Source organism: Belonocnema kinseyi, chromosome 1, assembly GCF_010883055.1.
Source record: "Belonocnema kinseyi isolate 2016_QV_RU_SX_M_011 chromosome 1, B_treatae_v1, whole genome shotgun sequence".
NCBI classification, from domain to species: domain Eukaryota; kingdom Metazoa; phylum Arthropoda; class Insecta; order Hymenoptera; family Cynipidae; genus Belonocnema; species Belonocnema kinseyi.
This window is the reverse complement of record NC_046657.1, coordinates 145,383,471-145,410,219: the sequence shown is the minus strand read 5'-3', so window position 1 is coordinate 145,410,219 and position 26,749 is coordinate 145,383,471. Positions and strand designations below refer to the sequence as shown.

The 26,749-nt window shown below is 28.5% G+C and overlaps 1 protein-coding gene across 1 annotated transcript in view; it reads left to right on the top strand.

Annotated features, from left to right (window-relative positions):
* Nucleotides 1-26,749, top strand: part of LOC117169994 (limbic system-associated membrane protein-like) — a 179,821-nt gene that overhangs the window by 93,861 nt on the left and 59,211 nt on the right. The window contains exon 3 of the mRNA XM_033356510.1: nucleotides 17,054-17,226. Coding sequence (XP_033212401.1) covers nucleotides 17,054-17,226 — 173 coding nt within the window. The remainder of the gene's footprint in view (nucleotides 1-17,053; nucleotides 17,227-26,749) is intronic.

The window sequence follows — 26,749 nt, the reverse complement described above, 5'->3', positions numbered from 1 at the left end:
ATTTGAAAAGTGTGCGATTAGGCGATCCATCTGGAAAAATTTTAAATTGCCGTAATTGAGGTTATAACCTCAACTGCCGACGACTTATAATATAATAATTTTTGATAATAAGTGATTTTTAATAGTTTCAGATCTAATAGAGATACTTCAAAGAGACTTTAAAGGACTTTAAAAGACTTAAAGTGATTTTAGGAAATTTCAAAAGAGTTTGAATGATTTCGGAGTATTTGAAGGGATTTTAAAGGAATGCAAAGAATTGAATGATTTTCAAGAAATTTCAAAGATTATTTAAAGAATCCAAAAACGTTTAAAGGTTCGCAAGAGATTGTATAAGATTTGGTTCATTTTTTTAATTATTTAAAGGAATTTAAGAAAATTTAAAGCATTTTCAGAAATACTGCCGTTAATATTACCATACATGACCGAAAAAATGCATAAATTTCCGGACATTTATGAAAATGTTTAAAATAGAATTTTTCGTAATTAATGTTAAATTATCCTATAACCCTGTAAAATGACCCCAGACTATCAAAAAGTTTCATACATTTCCGGAAATTTATAGACATTTCTGAATTGAATCATGGGCAAATTGTGGTAAGTTACTATAAATTACCTGCAATATTACCATACATTATTAAACAAGTTAATAAATTTCCGGAAATTCAAAAAAATGTTTCAAATTTAATTTGGGTAATTTATGGTGATTATACCATATTCACCTGCGAAATTATCATAAATTACCTTATTTTTACCATAAATTACCAAAAAAATTCATAAATTACCGGAAGTTTATAAAAATGTTTGAAATCGATTTTTGGGTCATTTATGGTAATTCGCCATATTTAAGTGTAACATTTCCATAAATGACCGAAAATTTAATAAATTTTCGAAAACTTATCGACATTTGTGAATTGAATTTTCGGCAATTTATGGTGAATTACCATAAATTACCTGCAATATTAGCAGAAAATATGAAAAAATTTAATAAATTTCCAGAAATTGATGAAAATGTTTGAAATCGAATTTTGGGTAATTCATGGTAATTCGCCATATTTACTTGTAAAATTAACATAAATGACCGAAAATTTACAAAAATTTGTAAAAAGTTTAAAATTGAAATTTGCGCAATGTAGGGTAATTTAAATTATTTACCTGTAATATTGTCATAAATAAAAGAAAATTTCATAAATTTTGTGAAGTTTATAAAAACGTTTGACGATTGAAGTTTTGAGAAATTATGGTAATTTACCATATTTACCTGTGAAATTACCACAAATGACCGAAAGTTTATAAAGATTTTCAAATTTAATTTTGGGAAATTTATGGTAATTTACCGCAAATCGCCTGCAGTATTACTATAAATTTGCCAAAAATTTGATAAATTTTCAGGCATTTATAAAAATGTTAAATGTTTAATTTTGGGTAATTTACCATATTTTACCTTTAAAATTACCATAGATAACTAAAAATTTAAAGTTTTTTCAAATTGAGTTTTAGGCAATTTATGGCAAGTTACCATAAATGACCCTTAAAATGACCGCAAATCATCCTTCCAAAACAGATATCTTTTTAGGAAAATTCTTAAATTTTTGAGCATGTAAGGATATCAACACAATTTTTAAATGTTAAATTGTAATTTTTGTTACAAAGACCGCTATAATAAGTGGCTAACACATTATTTTATTGATAAGAAAGAAGAATGGATTATTATAAATCATAAAAATGTTTAAAATATTTTTTAATAAAATTCATATCTCCATGTTATCATTTTGCTTAAAACATAACTTTTTATTTTTCATCTTTTGAATAACGTATAAATAAAAACGTATAGTTATAAATTATTACCCCAATAACTTAAATTATTTTAATTTTCCTTGTTTTATTCAAATTGTTGATTGTAGACATTGATATTTTGAACCTGAAAATATACATTTTCAACAAAAAATTAAATCTCAATCTAATACTTCGATTTTCTAACAAACTGTTGAATTACTACAAGGGTATAAAAATTAAGCGGAAAGTTTTGAAGTACAGAAAAAATGGCGAATTTTGCAGCGGTTCATTCACAGATTTTAAGGAGTAACTTTATTATTTTGTACCGAATGCCTAACTTTCCAAAACAAAAATAAGTAGTGGTAATAAATTCATAAGAACCTTATAAACAATAGAAAATTTTTACTTTCATGATTTATGTTAGAATGTAAAATATACTCAGCGATATTTATTATTGTCCCAGTATTGGACATACTTTTTACCTTGTCTCAGTGATGTTCGCTTGACCTCAATACAATTTATAACTAAAAAAATAAGCTTTATGAGAAATTTCTCCTCTTCCGTAACAAATAGTAACCAATTGTCTTGCCCCCCCCCCCCTCGCCCATTGAGCTATACGTAATTTCAGTACAGTCTCTAAGGAATCCTTGTCATTCCAAATAGATTTAGTTTTACTAGAGCAAAATATTGGTTTTAAAGAAATTTTTTTTGGAGTGCGAAAACTCATCAATCTTGCGGAATGTCAGGCAACAGGACATGGACTTCGAAGACGTGTCGCTATTACAAAACATTGTAGAAGACCAAGCCTACATCGGGCCACGTTATCGGAATAAAATCATAACCATATGACTCTATTAGCATTTACCATAATCAAAAATAATTGTACAAAGGTTTTTTGGCGTTTTATTCAAGATTAAATCAACTTGATCCGCTGGACATAACGAGAGTCTCTCGTGTTGTCGAGATTAACGACTCTAGACACGCAAAGCGCACTCCATCAAGCATGACTACTTAAGGCGGAGCAGGATATAAGTATGAAATGATCGAAATAGCTATGAAAAGTTTCCTTTTCAAATTTTACCTGATGCTTACTGACATCTTTCTATTAAATATTAAAAATCCATTTTTTTATTTATCTTTTGTATTTGAACATTCGACTCTTTGCTTGAAAAATTAACAATTTAAAAAAATTCTTTCTTTTATTATTAATTTTTTACCTTAAAAATTCATTCAAATTTTCAGAGCTTGTTTGCCTATATGACAGTAGTGTACCCACCAATTTATAGAATTTTACATCCCTCACTGCTCGAACTACAGAGGGTGAAATTTGCATCCCCCGGACAAAGCAGGTATTTTAAAAGAGTCATAACTTCCTTTCTACAAATGAGAATTTAATTTTCTCTGAGTGATTCCTGAAGAGTTTTGCATGCTCTTTCATTCTGTGAAACCTATTTTTTTTAATTTGTATAAAAAAATGCCGTTTAAAATCTTTATTTTACATTTTCTACTCTTCAGGCAGTGTTTATTTTATTTTTTAAAGTATTTTTAAAGAATAGCTTCACTTTTTTCCAATAAAAATTCTGTTTGGCACTTTGGCTTGGACAGGTCGACCTGAATTCATAATAATTTATTTAGTACGCCTTTTTCAGCGCATTGTTTGCTTCTCTGAACTTGACGCTTTTTGAGGGGCTTTGGAACCAGATCATGTTCTGTTGCAAATGAAGTTTTTTTCAGTTGCAATTGTTCTTTCTCATTTGGAATAAATTCGTGGTATTTTAGAGCGGCGGGAATTGTAATTATTTCAGTAAATCTAATTTCTACTTTTTTGGTCATCTTTATCTGATCTTCTTTCAAACTGAAAAGAATTACTGTTCCCTTAAAATTATTCTTAGCTCATTTGAATAACTCCATCGCAGTTAGGATTGGATTCTGTGCTGAGTGCTGCAAGCTAGCTTTTGCCGCAAGTCCTTTCCAATTTCCACCAATCCCGTTAACTGGACCTTATCCATGTGCAGTTGACTGGAAATCTGTTTCTGCAGAAATTCCAAAATCTTTTTTTAAATTTAAAACATTTATGAAAGCATATTTATTTTTAAAATGCTGCGTAGCTCCGTCTGTCACATAATCAATTTTGTTCACAACGCTCAATTTCTTCTTAAGGTACTCGTTAATGAGCTTCTGAAATGTGTACACCGCTACAGTGTCATGACTTAAACAATCTGAGATGATTGCCATGCTAAAATGCTTCAGTTCGTTTCCATCTTTGTAATAATTAACTACTGCAAATATAGTTGCTTGATTATCATTCCAATGGAAAGATTGTGCAGCATTTTGAATCATGACAGCATAATTTTCAGCAAAGTCAAGCAAACTTAAGTACTCTCCTGCGTTTAGTATAACTTTAAGGTGCTTCAGAAACAAAGCTTGTTGTTTTGCATAATATACGTGAGATTTTAGGTTTTTAAGTTTAGTGCAGAGTGCTTCTATCAGTTTGCTGACAAACTTGAGATGTCACTTTGTCGAAATTATTTACGTCCAATAGATCAGCCTGGTACGCTTAAAAATTTGCAGGGTCAGGACAAGATTCGCATACGTTAAAATGACAAGCCTCACTGGGTTAACTGTACATGAATTCTTCAAGGCAATCATGATAATCTGACAATTGTCTGTCAGTTCCCTCAGTTAAATGTTTAATATTAATCGTATTCAACATTACCTTTCCGTTTTCATGATAAACGCAGACGCAAAAATTGTGAGTTCCACTTGCTTCAGATAAAACATAGTGCTTTGGTCTTAGTTGTGCGAATTTTGAAAGTACAATCTTCACATTTTGATATAGGGCTAGAAATATGGTATATAATTCTGAAATATTGGACAGAATAAGTCTCTTCTGTACTTGCTCAGGAGTATTTGTCTGCGAATCCAAGACTTAGGCGCAAGGGTGAGTAGACAAATCTTTACTGAATATGTAGTGCCCTTCTGCTCTTATTTTTCTCTTATTTGATTCAAGACTTCGAGACCTGCTAAGTGATTTCCATCATTGCATCCTTCTTTTTCATTTCTCATTGCCAAGCAAAAATCTGTGTCCTCGTTTATCTCTTCTTCTGAATTAACACAAGGCTCTTCTATAACTCTGCATGACTGTAAATTGAGAGTTCTAAATTCTTTTCTACAAGCACCACCTATTTTACTACATTTCGGAAAATCAGGAACCACTATTTGCCCATTTTCCGTTAAAAGCCTCAGATCAATTCCTTTTACATGTTTCTCCATAAGAAAAGAATTTGCACATCTGCTGCGAAAACTTTGTATCGAAGACATGGTCAGCGCTAGATGACCATGAAAGGTCTTTAGGGATCTCACTTTGATGAGAAAGTAGCAATTCGCAAAGAGACTTGAAAACAAACTTATAATCTGAACTAAATGAATAAAAAACAAAGGAAGGAAGGATAAATAATTTATAGATGTATACAACTAAGAAATAAAAACGAAACACAAGAAATTACAGAAAACACACAGAAAAATTCTAAATACTACACATTGGCTGCTTTTACCTTTCAGGACACTGAAGTCAGAGTAGAGTAACGCAGTGCAACGTTTTTCTTGAGGCCAAGAAACAAATGAAAGTCTATGTGATTGCCTTTTGTTTCTTGGTACAATATGAGAAACAAATGAAAATCTATGTATGTGGATGTATTTTGTTTTTCGGTTATACACGAGACCAAGCTTAATCCAGCCAAAGAAAGGACGAATCCTGTTTAATTTGTTTATACGAATAGTTTTGACTTCCAGCTGTCTCTGTCGGTAATCATGCAATCTGTTTTACCCACAGGCCCGTAGAAGTTCAAAGTTGTCTACTCGCTGCGATAGTGCTGCTTTGACACGGCTGATACGTGTGTCAGACCAAATTTGTTTATTTGCGTTTCAAATTTAAAAATTAGTTTTTGCATTGTTTGTGCATAATTTTCGTGAGCGATTTTTGTTGTTTTGTCCCACTTTGATAAATGTAAACCTCTTGACTAGCGCATTGACAATTTTGAAAATTTATTCTACCCTACCGAAAAGAATCTTTGATTATATACTAAAAATTCTTTAGGTCAAAGATGCTTAGAGAAATTCTCCGCAGGCACTCAGGTAGATATTTTTAAAAGTCCAGGAAGCTCGTTTAAATGGTCTGAAGGCTTTAAAATATCCTTTCCGAAATTGAAATAAGAATACGATCATAAATAACAAGCAGAGAGGCTATCTCAATAGAGTAGCCGACACTCAAGGGTCCTTTGTTAAGCTTTCGGATTAAAGTTTAGAAGTAGATTTTTCCAAATTTCAGAGTTAACAGCCTAAAACATAATAATTCGGAATCTACGGGTTTCGATGACGTCAGATATCTAACTTTTTTTTAATGCTCAAAATTGGAATTAATAGAACGCTTCTCGTGAATGGAATGAGATACGCCAAAAAAGACAACATTTTTGAATTCAACTAGAAAATTGTATAACAGTATATAAGTTATAATTATAAATAAGTATAATGAGAAAATTCATCTATTAAAAAAAAGTGTTAATAATTTGAAGAGAAATTTAAAAAGGGAGAGCGGATTAGCCACGACCAACTATTGTAAATAACTCTGCCCGCCCGGTACGTGACGAATACAAAAGGAACATTATATTACCGTCGCACCACTCACTATTTTGTTACAAATCGACTTTGTTTATAGACTCAACTGGACCAGGCTATTTCGCTAAAGAAAACTCAGAGATTTCTTTCGGTAGGGTAGTGTTTTACAGCATGGTCGGTATTGCTCCAAAATAGTAATTAAAAAAAACTTTTTACAATTTTAATTATTTAGGACCAGGGACACATTTCTGCATGCCTTCTATTTAGCGTGCCAAATTTGTAACATGAAATCTCATTTCGTGTAGTCGTAAGTTGGGAATGAAACTTGCACTTGTATTTTCTTTGAAATTTTTTTTCTAAAACTTGCACCTGAACAAAGCAGAGACATGGACTTTATTACCTCCTCTTTCATTTCCCAATCTGTCAGAGCGATACCTCATTTCGTTTAGAACTAAGTGGGGAAAGAAAATTTGAGGACCAGGTTTAGTCACGTGACCGTCTTGCCACATGGACTTAAACTCCTGTTAATTGATTTAGGCCTTTTACAAGTCTGTTTTATGTGACGGTAATGATGAAAATATACATAAAACCCTAAAAAAAATTATGGAGGGGCTAGAGGTGAACGCTCTACAAATAAATACTTGTGTTCCCAAATTTGTTTATAACTATATGCAACATTTTCTATTCATTAAGAACCACTGAAATTTATTTTTGGGAAGTTTCTGTACCAATGAAAAGTTTGTTTGATTTAATCGAATTCGAACGAAACAACGTCGGTTGGTGCATCGGCTGGACTGACCGACCAGTCCGAGCGCGCGAAGAAGGGTTTCGCTCGGATATCTTCGCAAAACTACATGGCTATTTTATTTTCAGTCCCGAAATGCCAAACAGCATTTTTATCGGAAAAAGATCAAGCTTTCGTTTAAAAATACTTTTAAAAAAATAAAAACTGCCCAAAGAGTAGAAAATGTTAAATAAATATTTTGACTGGAAATTTGTTTACAAAAATTAAAAAACTAAAAACAATAGATTTGACAGAATGAAAGAGCATGAAAAATATTTAGGAAATCACTCATAGAAAATTTAATTCTTATTTTACGAAAGGAAGTTATGAACATTTGAAAATACCCGCTTTGCCCGGCAATGTCAGTCCTTTTGATTGGAAACTTCATAATAATTTTAGAAACATCCATTAATGTTTGATAAATTTTATTTACTTTTGAACAAATTTAGTAAAAAATGCATTATTCGGGCATCTGTTGCGAAAAACACGTTTTTTTGGATGTCAGTCCTTTTCATTTCATTAAAAAATTCATTTTTTTAAGTTAGTACTTACAGTTGGCCATTTCAAAAGGGTTTGAATACCTGCAATAAATGAGACTGATTCCCAATTAAAAGGATTTACATTGAAAAGAAACGAGTTTTTCCGTCGACAAATTCTCAAATAATGCATTTGTTTACTAAATTTGTTAAAACCCCATAAAATTTATAAACTAATTATAAATGCTGTTAAAATTAACATAAAGTTCTCAATGTAAAGAACTTGAATCGAAAAAAAAAGAATTTTTTGAAAACAGATGCCCGAATAATGCATTTGTTTATTAAGCTTGTTAAAAAAAATTAATAAATTTATTAAATCATAATGGATGTTTCTAAAATTATCATCCACTTCCCAATTAAAAGGAATGGTATTGAAAAAAATGAATTTTTTGTCAATAAGTGCTGGAATAATGCATTTATTTACTAAATTTGTATGCTAAAATCATAAAATTTATCAAAAAATTATGAAAAAAACTTTTTTTCTGACGACAAATTCCTGAATAATGCATTTATTTATTAAATTTATTTAAAATATTAACAAGAATAGTTTTAAGAGGAATTTTTTTCACTAAAATATTGTTTTAATTAAAATTTCTTGCAATATAACTTAAGTAAACCTTAAATTATTGAAAATTATAGAACACAATTTTTCAACAAATAATTTGTTTATAAATAAAGTAGTTTTTGTCTTCTTTTTGGAAAAAAAACATTGAAAATAAGAAAATTAGATTTAAATACAACGATACAATGTGCGTCAATAAGTGAGACAAAATTTATTCAACCAAAAAATATTTACAAATTTTTTACAAATATTTTTTCGATAGGAAGCCTAGTTGTTTTTAATCGTAAAAAAAAGATTGAAAAAAATTATAAATAAAAACAAGGCAATAATGACAAGACTGTTTCAATTTCCATGCCTATTATGAATTGTCATGATATAAATTTATTAAAACGATACATGTTTTAGCGCAGCTAAGAATAAAATTTAGCGCAAAATAAGAAACAAATATTAAAATGATCATGCTGAATTCTATTTGTACTTTATTTTGCAAAATCTTAATACCCAATCCAAGACAGAGGTAAATGAAAAATATATTATATTTGATATAAAATTGTTGAGCATGATGTAGAAAATTTAAGATTTAGTGCAAAATTCAGGGCGAAGCACGAGATACGTGATGAGAATGTCTTCACTACAGCCGAAAGAGCTTTAGCAAAAGAGAGTTCACAATCTCCAAATGAAAGTTGTCGATTCCTTGATCTTTAATTTTGAAAGGTCTCTGAACGAATGTGGGAGAAATTCAAAGACCAATCGCAAATATGCGATTTCACGAGTCTGAGAAAAATACAAATTCCGAGCGCTTAGCGCGAGGTAAATACGAAATCGAGCGCGAAGAGCGAGAACCAACAATCACACGCCCAAATCCTGAATCCCAAATTAGAAATCAGGTTCGATAAATGTCTTCGAAATTTTTCCAGCTTTAAAAAAATGCATCCAAATCGGTCCACAGGTTTATCCAGAATCGTATTTTAAACCAAAAATATACTTTTTCCCCGCTGTGCTTCGGTGTTGACTTGGCAGCTATTCGAGTTCAAAAAGTATTCAAAAAGTTTGAGTAAAGGGGTTTTAAAATATAAATTTTATTTTTTCTTGAAAATTTTAATAAGCTCATACTATAATTTATCAGGTTAAATAAGATCATATTTTTTATTAAACCACAGTGAAACTCTTCTATAACGCCGATTTTAGGGCTGATGGTAGGTGGGAACTAACTCATTATAGCCTGCTCCGCTTTTGTTTTTTGACTCCTGAGTGATTGCCTGAGTGACAATCGCCGACCCCGCGTACGCCGTGCAGCTTATGTTACACCTACCTGCGGCGCCGCGTCAGTTCTCGGAAGGGCTATTGAAGGGTTTCACTGAACTTCTAATTTTCTGCCGTTTAAAATTTGTAGCCCGCTTAAGAGGTGCGTTTGTTGATTTTCGCGCTTCACGCTCGATAATGGATTAACTCGCGCTCGGACCTACGTACACCTCGCGCTTCGCGCTCATAATTTTATTTAATTAATCATTTTTCGTATTCTGCATGTTTGACCATAAAATGGAAATTTTTAAATTTTGTATTATTTTGTGTGCAATCAAAATTCGAATTTTCGATTTTTCAAGAAAATCCAAAAAGTTTTTTTTTATCGAATAATGTCATAAGGATAAATTGTTTTGCTTTCTGAGCACTTTAAGCAGCTGCAAATGCATTTTTTAAATATAAAAAAGTGGTCTCAAAAATTTCCAAAATGCGCTCAATTTCTGATTTTTTTTCAAAATGGCTGTTTAACGAACTCATCCTTTCTTTCTAGGACCTAACAAAAGTGTGTCAAAAATCGATTTGATTCATTTATTTTTTCGAGACTTATCGTGTTTACGGGCGGACAGACGGACAGACACCATCGTAAAAACTAAATTTTCAAGATTCGAAAAGTTCAGATTTTTTAAAAAAATGACGTGAAAATAAAGAAAAAACAATTTTCACCGATTAAAAAAACTAAAATAATAAACGTAGCAACTTCGTTTCGATGGAAAATGTTTTTCTATGTTTCAACTTTAGTTAAAAATTTTCGTGGATTTTTTGGAAACATAGTTTTTTAATGGCACCTCATCAAAAATTAGGCATGGTCACAGTGACCCAGAATGACTAATTAGATCGAAAATGGAGGTATGACTTTCTAGGGTTAAATGAAAAATGTCACAATTCTCTTTTTTATTGAAAATTTGTATTTTTCGAAAGAAAATTGATCTCCTTTGTTAAAAATTGATGTTGTTCTATTAAAATACAACCGTTTGGTTGAACATAATTGCTTTTTTTACTTTATTATTTTTACTTCCAGTAGTTTTCATTTAAAATTAAAATCCGTTTTTTTTTTAATCTTAACTATTAAACTTTTTGTTAAAAATTGATCTTTCTTAATTCAGAATTAAACTATTCGCTAAATATACCCATTTTCGGTGGAAAATTAATCTTCCTGTATCTACAAAATGTATGCTTTCATTTCAAAGTATTTAAAATTTGAACTATTTTTTAAAATGAGATTCTACAGTTTAGTTGAAAATTCATATATTTGATTTCAAATATAAATATTTTTTTGAAAAATCATTTTCTTTGTTGTTGAAAATTTATTCTTTGACTGATAAGTTCACTAGTGTAGTTAAATATTAATCATTCAAATTAAAAATTAATTTTTTTGGTGAAAAATTAATTTGATTTTCGTTGAAATTCATATTTTTTAGTTAAAAAACCAAGTAGTTCGTTGAAAATTCATTTCTTATCTGGAGAGGCATCATCTTACTGAAAACGTCATCTATTCCGTTAAAAATTGAACAACTCTATTCAAATTTTTTTTTGGTTTTGGTTGGAAATTAATTTTTATTTGGAATATATCACTATTATAATTTTTATGGAAATTTTATCTTTTTTAGTTGAGAGTTCAAATATTCGTTAAAAATTTGTATTTTTCGGTGACCAATCAATCTTCTTTGTCAAACATTCATATTTTTTTAGGAAATGCCACTATTTGCTTAAAAATAATTATGTTGAGAATTCTACTTTTTTGTTGAATTAAATTGGTTTGAATTTAAAATTTAATTCCGTTTTGTTACTTGTATTAATTGTGAAAAAGGAATCTTTTTTATTTTAGAGTTCAACCATCCATTGAAAATTTGTATTTATCAATAAAAAATTAATCTTCGTGGTTAAACATTCATATTTTTGTTGGAAAATGCAACTCCTTGGATAAAAATAATTTTCATGAAAATTCTACTTTTTGTTGAATTAAACTATTTCTTATTAAAAATCAAAATCTGTTTGTTCTTAAATCTGAAGTATTACATATTTTGTGAAAATTTATATTTTTTAATTCAAAATTCAACCACATGTTAAAATTTGTGTATTTTTTCAGTCTCGCTGAAAATTTATTTTTTGGCTGGAGATGCACCACTGCAGTTAAAAATTTATATCTTAGCTTGAAAGTTTCACGATTTTATGAAATTTCTTTTTGTTTTAGTTAGAAGTTACTTTTTTCATTTGAAAATATTTAGAATGAATATTTTTCATTAAAATTTAAATATTTTCTTAAAAATACATTTTATTGAAATATAATTTGTTTTTGGTTGACTTCAACTGTTTTTACTTAAAAAATTTTGTTTGATATATGAACTATTATATTTTTAGTTGAGGATTCATCTTTTTTTGTTAAAAGTTATTCCAATGGAAATTTTAAAAATAATTTGGCTAAAAAATTAGTTTTTAGATGAAGATGCTTCATTTTAGTTGAAAATTCATCTATTCGGCTGAAAATTGAAATACTATGTCGAAATTTTTTATATTATTTAAAAATTTATTTTTAAATAAAAAATTTCACTATTAAATTTGTTGTTAAAAAGTTATCTTTTTTATTCGATAGTTCAACCATTCGTTAAAAATTAATATTTTTGGGTCGCTAATTAATCTGCTTTGTTGAACATTCAAGTTGTTTTTCGAAAATGCAACTATTTGGCTCGAACCAATTTTTTGCAAATTCTATTTTTTTGGGTAAATTTACCTGGTTCTGATTAAAAATTAAAATCCGTTTTGTTTTAAATATCAACTATTATATTTGTGGTGGAGAATTTATCTCCTTTGGTGAACAATTGTTCAAATTGTAGAAAATTTAATAATTTTGGTAACGAGTTTGGTTGAAAATTTAAATATTTTGTTAAAACTTCATTTTTTGTTCTGTAAATTTATCTTTTGCAGTTGAAAATTCAACTACTTTATTATAAATTTATTTATTTCTTAAATATGTATCAATTTATATAAAAATTCACTTCTTTGGTTAAAAATTGAACAATTTTATTAAAATGTTTTTTTTTTAAATTTAACTTACATTTTTTGTTAAAAAGTTATCCTTTTTATCTAAGAGTTCAACCATTATTTGAAAATTTATATTTGTCATTAGAAAATTAATCTTCTTAGTTAAACATGAATGCTTTTGTTAAAAAATTATCTTAAAAAACTTTTAAATAGCTTTGTTAAAACAAATTTAAAAATGTTGGTTAACAAATATTCCAATAGTAAAAAATTCAGCAATTTGAGTAAACAGTTATTTTCTCAAATGTAGGTTATTCTTTCTGATTGGAAATTGATCTTTTTTTGCAAATTGAAATATTCTGTTAAAAAATCATTTTTGGTCGTTGAAATTGATCCTTTGTGGTTGAAAATTCAACTATTTCGTTACAAATTTATTTTTTCTCTGAATTTTTATCATTTCAGTTGAAAATTCACCTTTTCAGTTAAAAATTTGAGGTTTTTAAAATTTGTTGGGTTGAAAATGAATTTTTAAATAAAAAATGTCGCTATTAAATTTTTTTGTTGAAAATTAATATTTTTTATTTGAAAATCCAACTAGGGGTGAAAAATTTGTATTTTTCAATAGAAACTTAATCTTCTGGGTTAAAAATTCATGTTTTTGTTTGAAAATCCAATTATTTGGATACAAATAATAATTTTGTTCAAAGTTCTACTTTTTAGTTGAATTCGACTACTTTTCATTTCAAATTATAAAACTCTAATTGTAGAAAATTCAACAATTTACCTTAACAGTCATCTTCTGAGATGAAAATTTTTCGTTTTATTTAAAAACTTATCTCTTTAGGTGCAATATAACTTTTTTAAAGTCATTTTTCTTAGATTGAAACATTGTTCTCTCATTGAAAATTTATTTATTTAGTTTGAACCTTCATAATTTTAGTGGAAAATTCATCTCTTGTGCTCAAAGTTTAGCTATTCTGTTGGACATTCGTTTATTTTTTTTTTAATCTATGTTGAATATTTAAATATGGTGGAAAATTTTTCTTTTTTATTTAAAAATGGAACTACTTTGTTGAAAATTCCTGTCTATGTGTGTAATCCAGGATTATCCGAAATAATCCAACAATTGAAGAGCCGCATAATATAACTCGTAGAACGCGCAAACTTCCATAAAACTATTTTCCAAGTTAGTCAAAAATGGAAATCGCAAATTTCCATGAAAAATATGAGTCGATGCGGCTTTTCAAGGCACGTATTTTTTCTCAAATGCAAACATATCTCCACGATTTTCAACATTTGGCAAAGTTTTAAACCTGACGTTAAAACTACTTTGTTAAAAATTAATTTTTTTTATTGATAATTGATCATTGTCATTTTGTTTTGTTTGAAATTGAACTGTTTGGTTAAAAATTGGTGAAAATTTTTTGCTTTCATTAAATTCTTATCTCATAATTTGACTATCCGATTTTTCATTAAAAATGTATCTTTTTGAGTTAAATATTTATTTATTTTGTCGAGAATTCGTCTTTTTTGGTAAAAAATTATACCATCTGGTTCAAATTTTTTTTTCTTTAAAGATTCACAACACAGCCACACAAACAAATCTTTTTGCGGGTCTGGAGGTCAGGCCATGTTTCCTATATTTTTTTGGGACAGCTGAACCCGATTGCGAGGTCCAAAAAAACCCGGCAGATTAGGATTCCGACATAACCTCAGAAAGCCTCATAATTTTTGTTTTTAGTCCGGGGCTCAGAACATGATTATTATATGTTTTTGGGGCTGCCTAATCCAAATCTGAGGTCCAAGAAACCCAAGCACATTAGGGTTCTGACATAACCTCAAAAAACAGCATGCATTTTTTTCGAGTCCGGGGTTCAAACCATGATTATTATATGTTTTTGGGGCTGTTTAATCCAGATCCGAGGTCCAAAAAACCCCAGCATGTCAAATCTCTGACATAACCTCAAAAAACCTCATACATTCTTTTTCGAGTCCGAGGTTCAGAACATAATTATTATTTGTTTTTTTTGGCTGCTGAATTCAAATCTGAGGTCCAAAAAACCCCGAGCAAGTCAGGGTTTTGAAATAATCTGAAAAAACCTCATAAAAGTTTTTTCTGAGTCTGTGAGTCAGATCATGATTATTATATGTTTTTGGGGTGCTGAATCAGAATCCAAGTCCAAAAAAACCCCAGCAAGTCAGAGTTTTGACATAACCTCAAAAAACCTCATGAAAATTTGTTTTTGACCCCAGGGTTCAAACCATATTCATTATATGTTTTTGGGGTCGCTGAATCCGAATCCAATGTCTAAAGACCCTTAGTACGTCAGGGTTCCGACATAAACTCAAAACTCTCATACATTATTTTTCGAGGCCGTTGGTCAGACAATAATTATTATATGTTTTTGGGGTTGCTGAATACGAATCCGAAGTCCAAAAAACCCCAACACGTCAGGGTTCTAACATAACTTCAAAAAACCTTATAAAACGTTTTTCTAAATCCGGGGATCAGCCCATGCTTATTATATGTTTTTTGGGCTGCTGAATCCGAATCCGTGCTCCGAAAAACCCTTAGCACGTCAGGGGTTTGACAAAACCTCAAGAAACCTCATAAAACTTTGTTTCTGAGTCCGGGAGTGAGACCATATTTACCATATGTTTTTGGGCTCGCTGAATCTCAATTCGTAGTCGAAGAAACTCCAGCATTCACTTGTTCTTGCTAAGCATTCCAAAAATTGAATTTTTTGGCGAAAAACCTTTTTAAGGATTATATGACGTACAAGGTCCGATCGTGCAAGCACCTCGCGGTGTACATAGGGTAGCACTAATACCCTCAGCGGTTCTATATAGCTTCATTTTTTGGTGTAAATAGGGTTTATGGGTTACTCTGATTGAAACTCTGACATGCTGTTGTTTTTTGGACTTGGCATTTGGATTCAGCGACCCCTAAAACATATAATGTACATGGTCTGATCCCCAGACTCGAAAAAATAATGGTATGAGTTTTGTTGAGATTGTGTCTACAACCTGACGTGCTAAGGTTCTTTAGACATTAGATTCGGATTCAGCGACCCCAAAAACATATAATAAATATAGTTTGACCCCTGGGCTCGAAAACAAATTTTCATGAGGTTTTGTTAGGTTATTTCAGAACCCTGACGTGCTGGGAATTTTTGGACCTCGGATTCATTTTCAGCGACTGCAAAAACATAAAGTAAATATGGTCTGGACTCTGGACCAGAAAAACGATTTTTTTTGTATGGCTGTGTAATAATAGCTAAGAATTCATTTCGTTAGTTACAAATTTAAGTATTTTCTTGAAACTTCTTTCCTATCTTGTTTAAAATTTATTTCTTCAACTAAAAATATAACTATTACATTTTTATTAGAAATTTTACCTTTTTTAAATGGATTTTGCTGAAAATTCTCCTGCTTTTATAGAAAATTAATGTTTGTTTTGAATGATTCGTATTTTTGGTAGAAAAATTAACCATTTGGGTAAAAATTAATTTTTCTAATTGAAATTAATCATGGTAGTTGAAAACTAATTTCTTTAGTTAAAAAATAAGCTATTTTGTTGAAACTTTCTTTTTTGTGGTGGAATAATGATCTTCTTGGTGAAAAATCACTCTTTTTAATTGAAAATTCATTTCTTTAATTAAAAATTGAACTGTAGTATTAAATCACCGTTTTTATGGTAGAAATGTAGTATTTCGAACTGTAAATATAAATATCCCATTTTTGGTTGAATATTCATTTTCTTTGGCTTGCAATTTGTCTTTTTTAAAGTAGAAATTCAATCTTTGTGTTTTAACCTAATTTATTTTTAAAAATTCCGCATTTGAGTTAAAAATTAATTTCTTTAGTAAAAAAAACTTCACTATTTCTTTAAATGAAATCACGTATTTTGTTAAAAATTATTCTTATTAAATAAAAATTTACCTTTCTGTTTGAATAATAATAATAATATCTTTCATTGAAAATTTAACCAGAAAGAAAACTTTTTAACGGTATTTAGTAGCAATCGGGTTTTTTAAATAACGTACCTTAAGTTAAATTGTAATAATGCTGGGGGAAATTAGATGTTGTTGATTATTTTTCACAAATTTTTTTTATTGTCATTTGATAATGATAGGGGGTGAAACGCGTAAGATATAAAAGAGAGAATGAAGGTGATTTGGTTCGTTGCCTTCTTATTTTTATTTCCTCTTTTTTAATTTGATAAAGAAGGAAAAAACATTTTTTTCTTTTCTTTTTAAGGAAAAATTTTTTTTTCAGATTGCAACAGGAACATTTTATAATGGTTATCCAAATTTGGTCGTTAGATTCTTGGTTTTATTTTGAGTAATTCTTTACATTAACTTGATTGCTGTACGTTAAATAGGATTTTAAATTTGATTCTAATCTCCTTTAAATTTCTTAAATTTTGGAGAGTAGGATAATTTCGGTAAAACGTTCGCCGAAATAGGTTTAATTTTTTAAAAATGGTAAATTTTTGTTTTTCAGAATGCGTGGCAAAAGGCGGTGGGGGTTCCGTAGTGGAACATCATCCCTCTTCGTACTGGGATCAACCTTTTAGTCAACCGTACTTCGATAATTCGACGAAGCGGGAGACAATCACGACAGTCGGACAGACAGCCTATCTGCACTGCAGAGTACGCAATCTTGGCGACCGTGCAGTAAGTATTTTCTTTTCAGAAAGTGGACAGCGGACGAGACCATTCTCTAGTTGCGCAAGGAGCCTAGGCTCGGCTCCCTCATTACGGAGAACCGCTGAATGAGAGAAAGAGGTAAGAGAGCCTACGCACGCCAAGCACATGCAACACACTCCCAGCAATTCACCCATGCAGTGGGAAAGGGTGGGAGAGCGTTGTATGTACCACGCGAGCGCGCGCTGTCCTACCAATTCTCCCTATTCGGTGGGGAGGAGTGGGAGTGCGTTGTGTGTGCTCGGTGTACACGCGCACTCTCCCCACCTCCGCCCATGTGGTGGTTTCCGAAACGAGGGAGACGGGACGAGATTCTGTGCGCAACTTCAGACTGGTTTCGTCCTCTCTCTGATCATTAGTCACTTTACTTTAGAGGCTATCCATAAACTAAGTTACCAATCATAGAAAATTGTTACCCCCCCCCCCACCTGGAAGTAACGATGTCGTTGGCTATACACAGATTTCGCGTTTTTTCTTCCTTTTTTCGTGTTACTGATGAGTTGTTCCACAGCTGAATTTGCAAAAGAAAAGACTAAGCTTCTGCCCGAAAAGATCAATTTTTAACAAAATACATGAATTAAAATTAAAAAAACAGTTGCATTTTAAACTCAGCTCTGAATAATTCAATTTTCCACTTAAATAGTTGAATTTGCAACCAAATATTTTATTTCTTGAATAAACATGACCATTCTTTAATCTAAAATGGAAAAGTCACACCTTCAGTTTAAAAAATTAATTTTCCCCAAAAAAGACACGAATTTTCAGCCGATTGAATTCATACAAAAACGCGAATTTTTAACAAATTAGCCAAACCCACAGACAAAAAGATGCATTTATAAAAAAGAAAATTAATTTTATACCGAAAAAGACAAATTTTCATCAAAATACATAAATTTTTCACTAAACAGTTTGAAATTTTTACCTTAAACTACAAAATGTAGACAAAAATGTTCATTGTCAATCAGTTGAATAATTTTTCAAATAAATATTTTGATTTTTTCTTTAAAGTTGAATTTTCAACTAAAAGGATAAGTTTTCAACCGAAACCTGAATAGTTACGTTTTTATATTAAAAATTATTTTTAACAAAAAAAAAACGAATTTTTAAGTAGTTAAATTCAATTAATATACACGATTTTGTTACAAAATGGTTTAATCCTCACCTAGAATGATGATTTAAAAAAATAAGATTAATCTTTTACCCAAGAAGATGAATTTCCTATAAAAATATTAAATTTTTAACCATTTTAATTAAATATTTTATTTTTTTTAATAATAATAATAATATTATATTATAATAATATTTTATTTATTTTTAAATATTTTAATTTAAAAAAAAAACAGTTTTCAACCAAAAATGGGATATTTCCATTTTCAGTTTAAAAAATTAATGCAAGAAATGGATTTATAAACCAGTTAAATTCAACTAAAAGATACGAATTCTGCTTTAAAAAAAGTAAAATGTTTTACCCAGTAGTTAATTTTCCAAATAAATAGTCTAGTTTTTAAGAAAATGGTTGAAATTTTAACTAAATGTTCGGATTTTCAACTAAAGAAAAAATAAGTTTTCAATAAAAACAAAATGATATAATTTTCAATTTCAAACTGCATTTCTTAACAAAAAAAAAACGCATTTTAACCCGTTAAATTCAACTTAAAAACACGCAATTGCTGAATACAACGCCAAAAAGCGAATTTTCGAAAAAGAAAAAGTGTTTTTTAACTATAAAGACATTTTTTAAACCAAATTAATTAATTTTCCACAATACAGTTGAATTATCCACCTGAAACTATGACTTTCAACAAAAAAAATTAATATTTAACAAGCTGTTAATTTTGTAATGAATATGTTAATTTTTAACGAATCAGTTGAGTTTTTAACTAAATTTATGAATTTACAACGGAAAAATATAAGTTTTCAGATAAAAACTGAATTTTTACTTTTTTAAATCAAAAAATTTATTTCCACCAAAAAACAAAATTTTAATTTATTGAATTGATTTAAAAATTCAAACTTTTAGCAAAAAGTTTTAATTTCCAACTACGAAAGATAAGGTTTCAATTAATGAGATCAGTTTTTTACCAAAAAATAAAATAGTCCCATTGCTATTTAAAAAAATAATTATTTTAAGCAGAAATATAAATCTTCTAATAGTTAAGGTAATTAAAAAAAAAGTTCATTTTTTAATAAAATAGTTTAATTTTTTACTATGATACTTGAATTTTGAACTAAAAATGATAAGTTTTTATCCAAAAATGAAATAATGACATTTTAAGTAAAAAAATGAATTAAAAAAGAAACGAATTTTGAAGCCGATTGAGTTTAACTAAAAAACAAGAATTTTTAACGAAAAAGTTGAACTGGCAGCCGAAAGGATATTTCTAAAATAGTATAATTTTCAACGAAAATGATAATTTTGCAATAAAAACGGATTAATAACATTTTTATTAAAAAATTAATTTTCAACCAATAACCGAATTTCAATCGGTTAAATTCAACTAAAAAACATGAATTTCTTAATGAAATAGTTGAATCCAAATCTAAAAAGATGAATTTTTGAAAAGAAAATTTTTGACCAGAAGAGATTAATATATAATTTAAAACATTAATTTTCTAATCAAAATGAAATAGCTACATTTTCAGTGAAAAAAAGTATTTCTAACTCAGCAAAAAAAAGAAGAAATTTGAAAAAAATAGTTTGATTTTCAGCCAGAGATAAATTTTGAATTAAAATGAGTATTCCTTAATAAAATAAATACATTCTTGAGAAAAGAGTTTGCTGTTTACCCAAAATTGGACTTTTTAACCAAAAAGTTAAATTTTTTAACCAAGAAGATTTCTGGTCTGTTAGGAAAATAAACTATAAATTAAATGCATGCATTTTCAACCTAATATGTATATGGATTTCAACAAAATATTTGAATTTTCGTAATTTAAACTTTTAAACAAACAATAAAGATCTAAACATTAAGGTAAAAGAATTTTCAAAAAAATAACACGAACTTTCAACAAAGTCGGTTTTCAACCAAAGAAACGAGGTTTCGAAAAAAGTGTCACCAAAACGATTAATATTTTAACAGAAAACACAAATTTCTGAAAATCTTGATGGAGACTTCTAAGCACACTTTAGACAAAAATATTTCAGCTTCTATAAATTTCTATTTGGTTGATTTTATTTTAAAAAATTAATTGAAAAATTTTCGGTTATTATTGTTACAAACAATCATAGTTTAAATTTTAATTAACATCACTCAAATAGAATGATAGAGAATCTCTCAAAGAATAAAATGAGGTCTTGCTCATTAGGATTAAATAAAATTGGTAAGTTTTCCCCAAAGAGAAAGGAAAAACTAAACCCTTAAACAACTACTAATAAGTTAAAAATTATTATCTGAATTAATTTTTTCTTAAGTGTGCTTAGAAGCCTCCATCAAGATTTACATAAATTATTAATACATCTTTTTAGTCGATTTTACAAATAACTTTAAAGCTAGGCAACTTCTGAGATTGATTGTATGTAGTGTACATCCTTGACGCCCCGTAATCAAATTAATGTGCAAAATTTCTTAAAATAAAATCAAGAATCCAACGACCAAATTTGGATAACCTCCATAACATTTTTCTGTTACAATTTAAAAAAAGATAAAAATTTTGCTAACGAAGAAAATAAAAAAAGTATTGTTTGAAAAAAATAAAAAAGAGAAAAGAAAAATAAAAAAGCAACCAACCAAATCCCCTTCCGTCTCTTTTATTTTTTTTAGTCTTTTTTGATTTCATTATTATCAAACCACAATAAGAAAAACATTTGTAAATTAGAGCAGACAAGAACACCAAGAAAACCACGATGCTTTTTCCATGACGAATTTCGCCTTGAGCAGGGTGCTGGATAAGTGCCGAAATGTTGCTGATAATTTTTTTTAATGTTTTTTTTTATTGTGGTTTGATAATAATGAAAACAAAAAAGGCAAGAGAAATAAGAAATAGAAGGAAGGGGATTTGATTAGTTGCTTTCGCATTTTTATATCCTCTTCTTTATTTTTGTCCAAAAGGGAAAAAAATGTTTTTCTTTTATTTTTCAGGACAAATTTTTTTTCAGATCGCAATAAAAAAATTTTATAATGTTTGTCCAAATTTGGTCTTTAGACTCTTAATTTTATTTTCAGGAATGCAGTGAATGGTACTTTACCGACAGTAGATAACCCTCCTAAAGCATGGAGGCAAAAAATCCACAATATCGATCAAGTTAAGAATCATCAATAACAGAAGATTCTTAACGTCTTAATCAAACTAGATGGAAAATAATTATTTCAAATTTAAAATTAAAATTTTTTGTTGAAAAAAAAACATCTTTCTCCTTTCGCTCCACTGGGAATCGGTTCACAGAACTTCTGATTTCCGATCATGTGCTTTCCCATTAAGCTGTTAGAGTGATCAGAATGAGAACCATAATTGGATCTCTCTAATAGGTTAATGGAAAAGCACGTGACCGGAAGTCAGAAGTTTTGTGGTTCGATTCCCAGTAGAGTGAAAAGAGAAAGATTTTTTTCAAGAAAAATTGTTAATTTTAAGTAAAGCATTTAACTCTGATAAAAAAAGTATTCCTTGGGCCTGAGGGAACTAAAATGTTCACCCAGTGGGCACACAAATCCTACATTTGTCTTATAGAAGTCTTTAGAAAGATGTCTTGATGACGCTTTAAGGACCTTTTAAAGAGTACTTTTTTCAGTGAAATTAACTAAGAATTTCATTAAAATCACTAATTTTCTAGTTAATCCAACTAAGAAAAATATTTTAAAGTTATTCCAAGTTGTTAAATAACTAATTTAAATTTAGTTCACGATTTGCCAGGATTTTTTTCAGTGTAATTGATAAAGTTTGATATATACACTATAAAATTCCGCAAATTGGTGAATATTCCAACGGATGATAATATTGCACATCATTGGGCTTCACATGCATCAACAAATAACGAGAGAGAAACTCTGTATTCCGATCCAATCACCGATTGCAACCGACAGTAAATCACTGTTGTTCAGATATCCTGCATGAACTCTGTAATTACAGGCTGAGTTACAATCAATAATATTTGTCAATTTTTATATTTTTTTCTGCTTGAGCATAGCCAAAACCAATGACTTCTATCGAAAATAAACCGAAAACATTCACGAATTATAAAAATTTAAATACCAAAACCCAACTTTGGCTGTAGACTTGATTTATCTGACTTCAGGGCTTCGATTATCAAACTGTTCGCTTCTGGTTTTTCAAAAGGCGCTGATCCAGAGGGGGGCCAACGTTGGCTTCCCCACACAAAAAAAGCCGGGACCCTAATGTTTCCAATAAGATAATAATCAGAATAATCTTGAAAATAATGATTTTAAAAAATGTAGAAAAGACCTCCTATTAGACCCCCTTCGCCCCCCTCCTTCATCCTCATTTCCCTTCTCCCCCCTTCAAACCCCTTTATGCCAATGCTTTAAGAAAAGTTTGACGGAAGCAGAGTGGATAAAAAATGGCTTTATATTCAAAATAATGTGCAGCCCACACTTGTTGAAATGGTCTATGTTTAATATAGTAACATTGGTTAAAGATATTTCAATATTCTATAATGAACAAAAAAAATTGAGCAAACTAATTATTTATTGAAAGAATGTTTTTTATGATTTTCCATAACTTCCGGTTGTTCAAAGTTATGTTGCAAGAAGTTTGTATGAAAATAATACAATGATAAATAAATTTCTTCTTGAGAGTATAATTGTTAATATTATATACAAATGTAATAAACAAATGCATTGATTAAGAATTTTTCGACAGAGAAATTTGTTTTTCCGATGGTATTATTTTTAATAAGGAACTTTATGCTAATTTTGGAAAAGTTAATCATTTATTTATTATTCTTATGCAGTTTTAAACCAATTTATTGAACAATTGAATTATTCGGACATTTAGCAACAAAAAATCCTTTTTGTCAATGCCAGTTCTTTCAATTGAGATCTTAATGAGAATTACAGTAATATATTAAAAGTAGTTGATAAATTTGATGATTTTTTAAACGAATTTAACTTTAAAAATTCATAGATAAGGCATTTGTTGAGAAAAAAATTCGTTTTTTTTCGATATCAATTTTTTTAATTGAGAAGTTGGTGATAATGTCAGAAGAAATTCATAATTTTTTAATCACTTTTATGATTTTTTTAACAATTTTAATAGTAGAAATTCATTATTGCAGCATTTGCTGACATAATTTTTTTTTAGATTTCCGACTTTTTAACTGGGATTTTAATAATATGTTCAGCAAAATTCCTGATAAGTTGATAAATTTTATGATTAAAAAAACATAATTTATAATTGGAAACTTTATGATAATTTCAAAAAAAATATATAATTAGTTGATAAATTTCATATTCTTTTAAAAACAATTGAAATATCCCGAAGTCGCAGCCTCATTCAAATAATGAAAGTAATAAAAAAAATTAAACTGAAAAACGGAGATTGAAAAGAAAACTAATTTCGTTAACAAATGCCCAAATAATGTTGGATGAATTTATTTAAAACATTATAGAATTTATTACCTAAGTATAAGTATTAATCAAATTATCATTAATTTTTCAATTAAAAGACTGCAATAAAAAAAAGCAAAAAAAAACATATCAAAATAAAATTAATCTACTAATTATTAATTTTGATGAAATTATCATCAGGTTCCTAAATAGAAAGACTGTTCTTGAAAAAAAACGTATTTCTTCTCGTACGCATTTTTCTAAACTTATCATAAAGTTCTTGGTTCAATAAATGACATAAAAAACTAATTTTTCCGTCGAAGACTACCTGATAATTTTATTTGTTTATTTAATTAACAACAATAATCTCAAGAAGAAATTTCTTGATTATTATATTATCATGTTGCGAAAAAATTTTAATAAAACCTAAAATTATGGAAAATCATAGAAAAATAGCAATTTTTTCGTCATATTTGTTCATTTATAAATAAATAAGAGCCTCATTTAAAATTAAGATAGAAAACTCTGTTCGAAATGTCACAAGCTTTTTTTTTTCAAATTTTGTTGGTCTGAATCGGTTCTTATTTGTGGGCTGTGGATTATTTGGTACCAAAAAGTCATTTTTTTCCACTGTGGTTACGGTTTTTAAACAAGCATCTAATTTTTTATAAAATGAGTAATTAAATTTCGACAATAAAGGTAAATTTTTAACGTAAGAGTTGGTTTTTTAATCCAAAATATAAAATTTTAACCTGAAAAGTTGAATGCTCAACTGAAAAGTTTATTTTTTAACAAAGAAAAATTACTTTTCTATTATTAAAGATGAATTTTCTACCAAAAGATGAATTTTTCACCAATTAAGTTCAAAAAGAAAGTAAAAATAGTTTAATTCCACTAGAAATACGAGTTTTCAGCGAAATAAATGTATTCTCAACCAGTAAGGAAAAATTTTAAATTGAATCGTTTTAAAAAACAGTTGACACATGAAAAGCTGAATTTTCAAGAAAGAAAACCGATTTTTTTAGAACGCAGTTGGATTTTTAACCGGAAAAGTTTATTTCTCAAGAAACAATTTCGTTTCCAACCTTGAAAAATGCATTTTTTAAATAAAGAATCAATTTTCTATCAAAAGATACATTTTCAATCAGTTGAATTAAACGAAACATAAAATAATTTTAACAAAATATTTGAATGCTCAACATGATTGAAGAAGAAATATATCAAGAAAGATGAATTATAAACCAAATAGTTGACTTTGCGACTAAAAAAGATATTTTTTTAATCAAGAAAGAAATTAAACGTTTTCTATTCGGAAACAATTAATTTTTAACAAAGACAAAAAAAGAACTTTTAACTAAGTGAATTTAATAAAAAAGACGCATATTTAACCAAATAGTTGGATTTTCAACCAAAAAGATAGGTTTTCAACAAAGAAAGATGAATTTTAAACTAAGGGATTCAATTGTAGCACCAACAAGAATAAATTTCAACCAAAAATAAATGAGCTTTTAGATTCAGAAGCCGAATATTTTAGAAGTTAGTTGAATTCAAAAATTTCATTTTGAAAAAATTTCTTTTTCTACAAAAAAGTTCAACTTTAAATCATGCCACTGGATTTTCAATTAAAAGATACGAATTTTCGAAAAAATGTTATGTAACCGAAACGATTAATTTAATTAATAAAAAAAGGTTTTAGGTACAACCGATAAAGTTTTAATAAAAGAAATGAATTTTCATCTAAGATGAATCCAACCAGAAAAATTCATTTTCAAAAAAGTAGTTAAAAATTCGACCAAGTAATTCAATTTCCAAGTAAAATGAAAAAAGTTTGAATTCAACCAGAAAGCATTTATTTTATATTAAATAATTGCCTTTCTAACCAGGGATGATGACAATTCTACCAAAGGAAAGAAATTTTCAAACAAAAATGATTTTTTTTAATACAATAATAATAATTTTATATTAAATTATTAATAAATTAATGACATTAAACAAAACTGAGATGGAATGATTTGCATTTTAATTCTTCACGGACTTTTAATCAATTCTAACATAAAAAAATCAAAACTTTAAAAAAAAGCACCTTACATTTTCCGTCTTGACTCAAATTTAAACCATTTCTTTTTTATGGGTGGAAAAATGCATTTTACGAAAGACTCTTAAAAAAATTGTTTGCCTTCTTAGTGCATACGATGCTTTAGATGAAAAAGTAAGTATAATTAAAAAATTTTTAACACCTGAGGTTACGTTCTGAGGTCAGGTTGACGCACACCTTCACTCATTTACGTATTTTTTCCAAAGTCGCAAAAATTTTAACCTCAGATTAATTTTTTATGTATAAATTTAATCAGTTGTTTGAAAATGTAACATTTTCTTTTTAAAAAAAATCCTTTTTTGTTACAAATAAAACTATTTTGTTAAAACTTCAACTTTTCACGTTAAAAATTCAACGCTTGCCGTAAAAAATTAACCTTGTGTTTAAAATTTATATTTTGTTACTGAGAAGTCAGCTAAAATCTTTTTCAGATTAAAAATATTTTTTCTGAAAATTTGTCTTGGACTTAAAATTTCATATTTTTTAAATAGAAATATTGCATTTTTCATAGATGAATATTCGACTGTTTTTAAAAATTGGACTATTTACCAAAAAATTAACTGATTGTTTACAATTCTTATTTTAAAGTGGTAAAGTCAACTGAAATTTTCTTTGGATGAAAATTTAAATATTTTCTTGGATAATATTTTTTGTTTAAAAGTTATATTTTGATGTTGAAAATTAAACTAAAATATTTTCTTGATATAAGTTTAACTTGAAAAAAGGTCGCTTCTTATTAAAAGTTTATCTCTTTCAGTAAAAATGTCATATTTTTTGTATAAAATGCAACTATTTGGTAGAGAATTCAACTGTTCTTTTAAAAATTGATCCTATTTCGTTGAACTTAAAATTATATTTTTGGATTGAAAATTCCATTTTTTACGTAGAAACCTTTTTT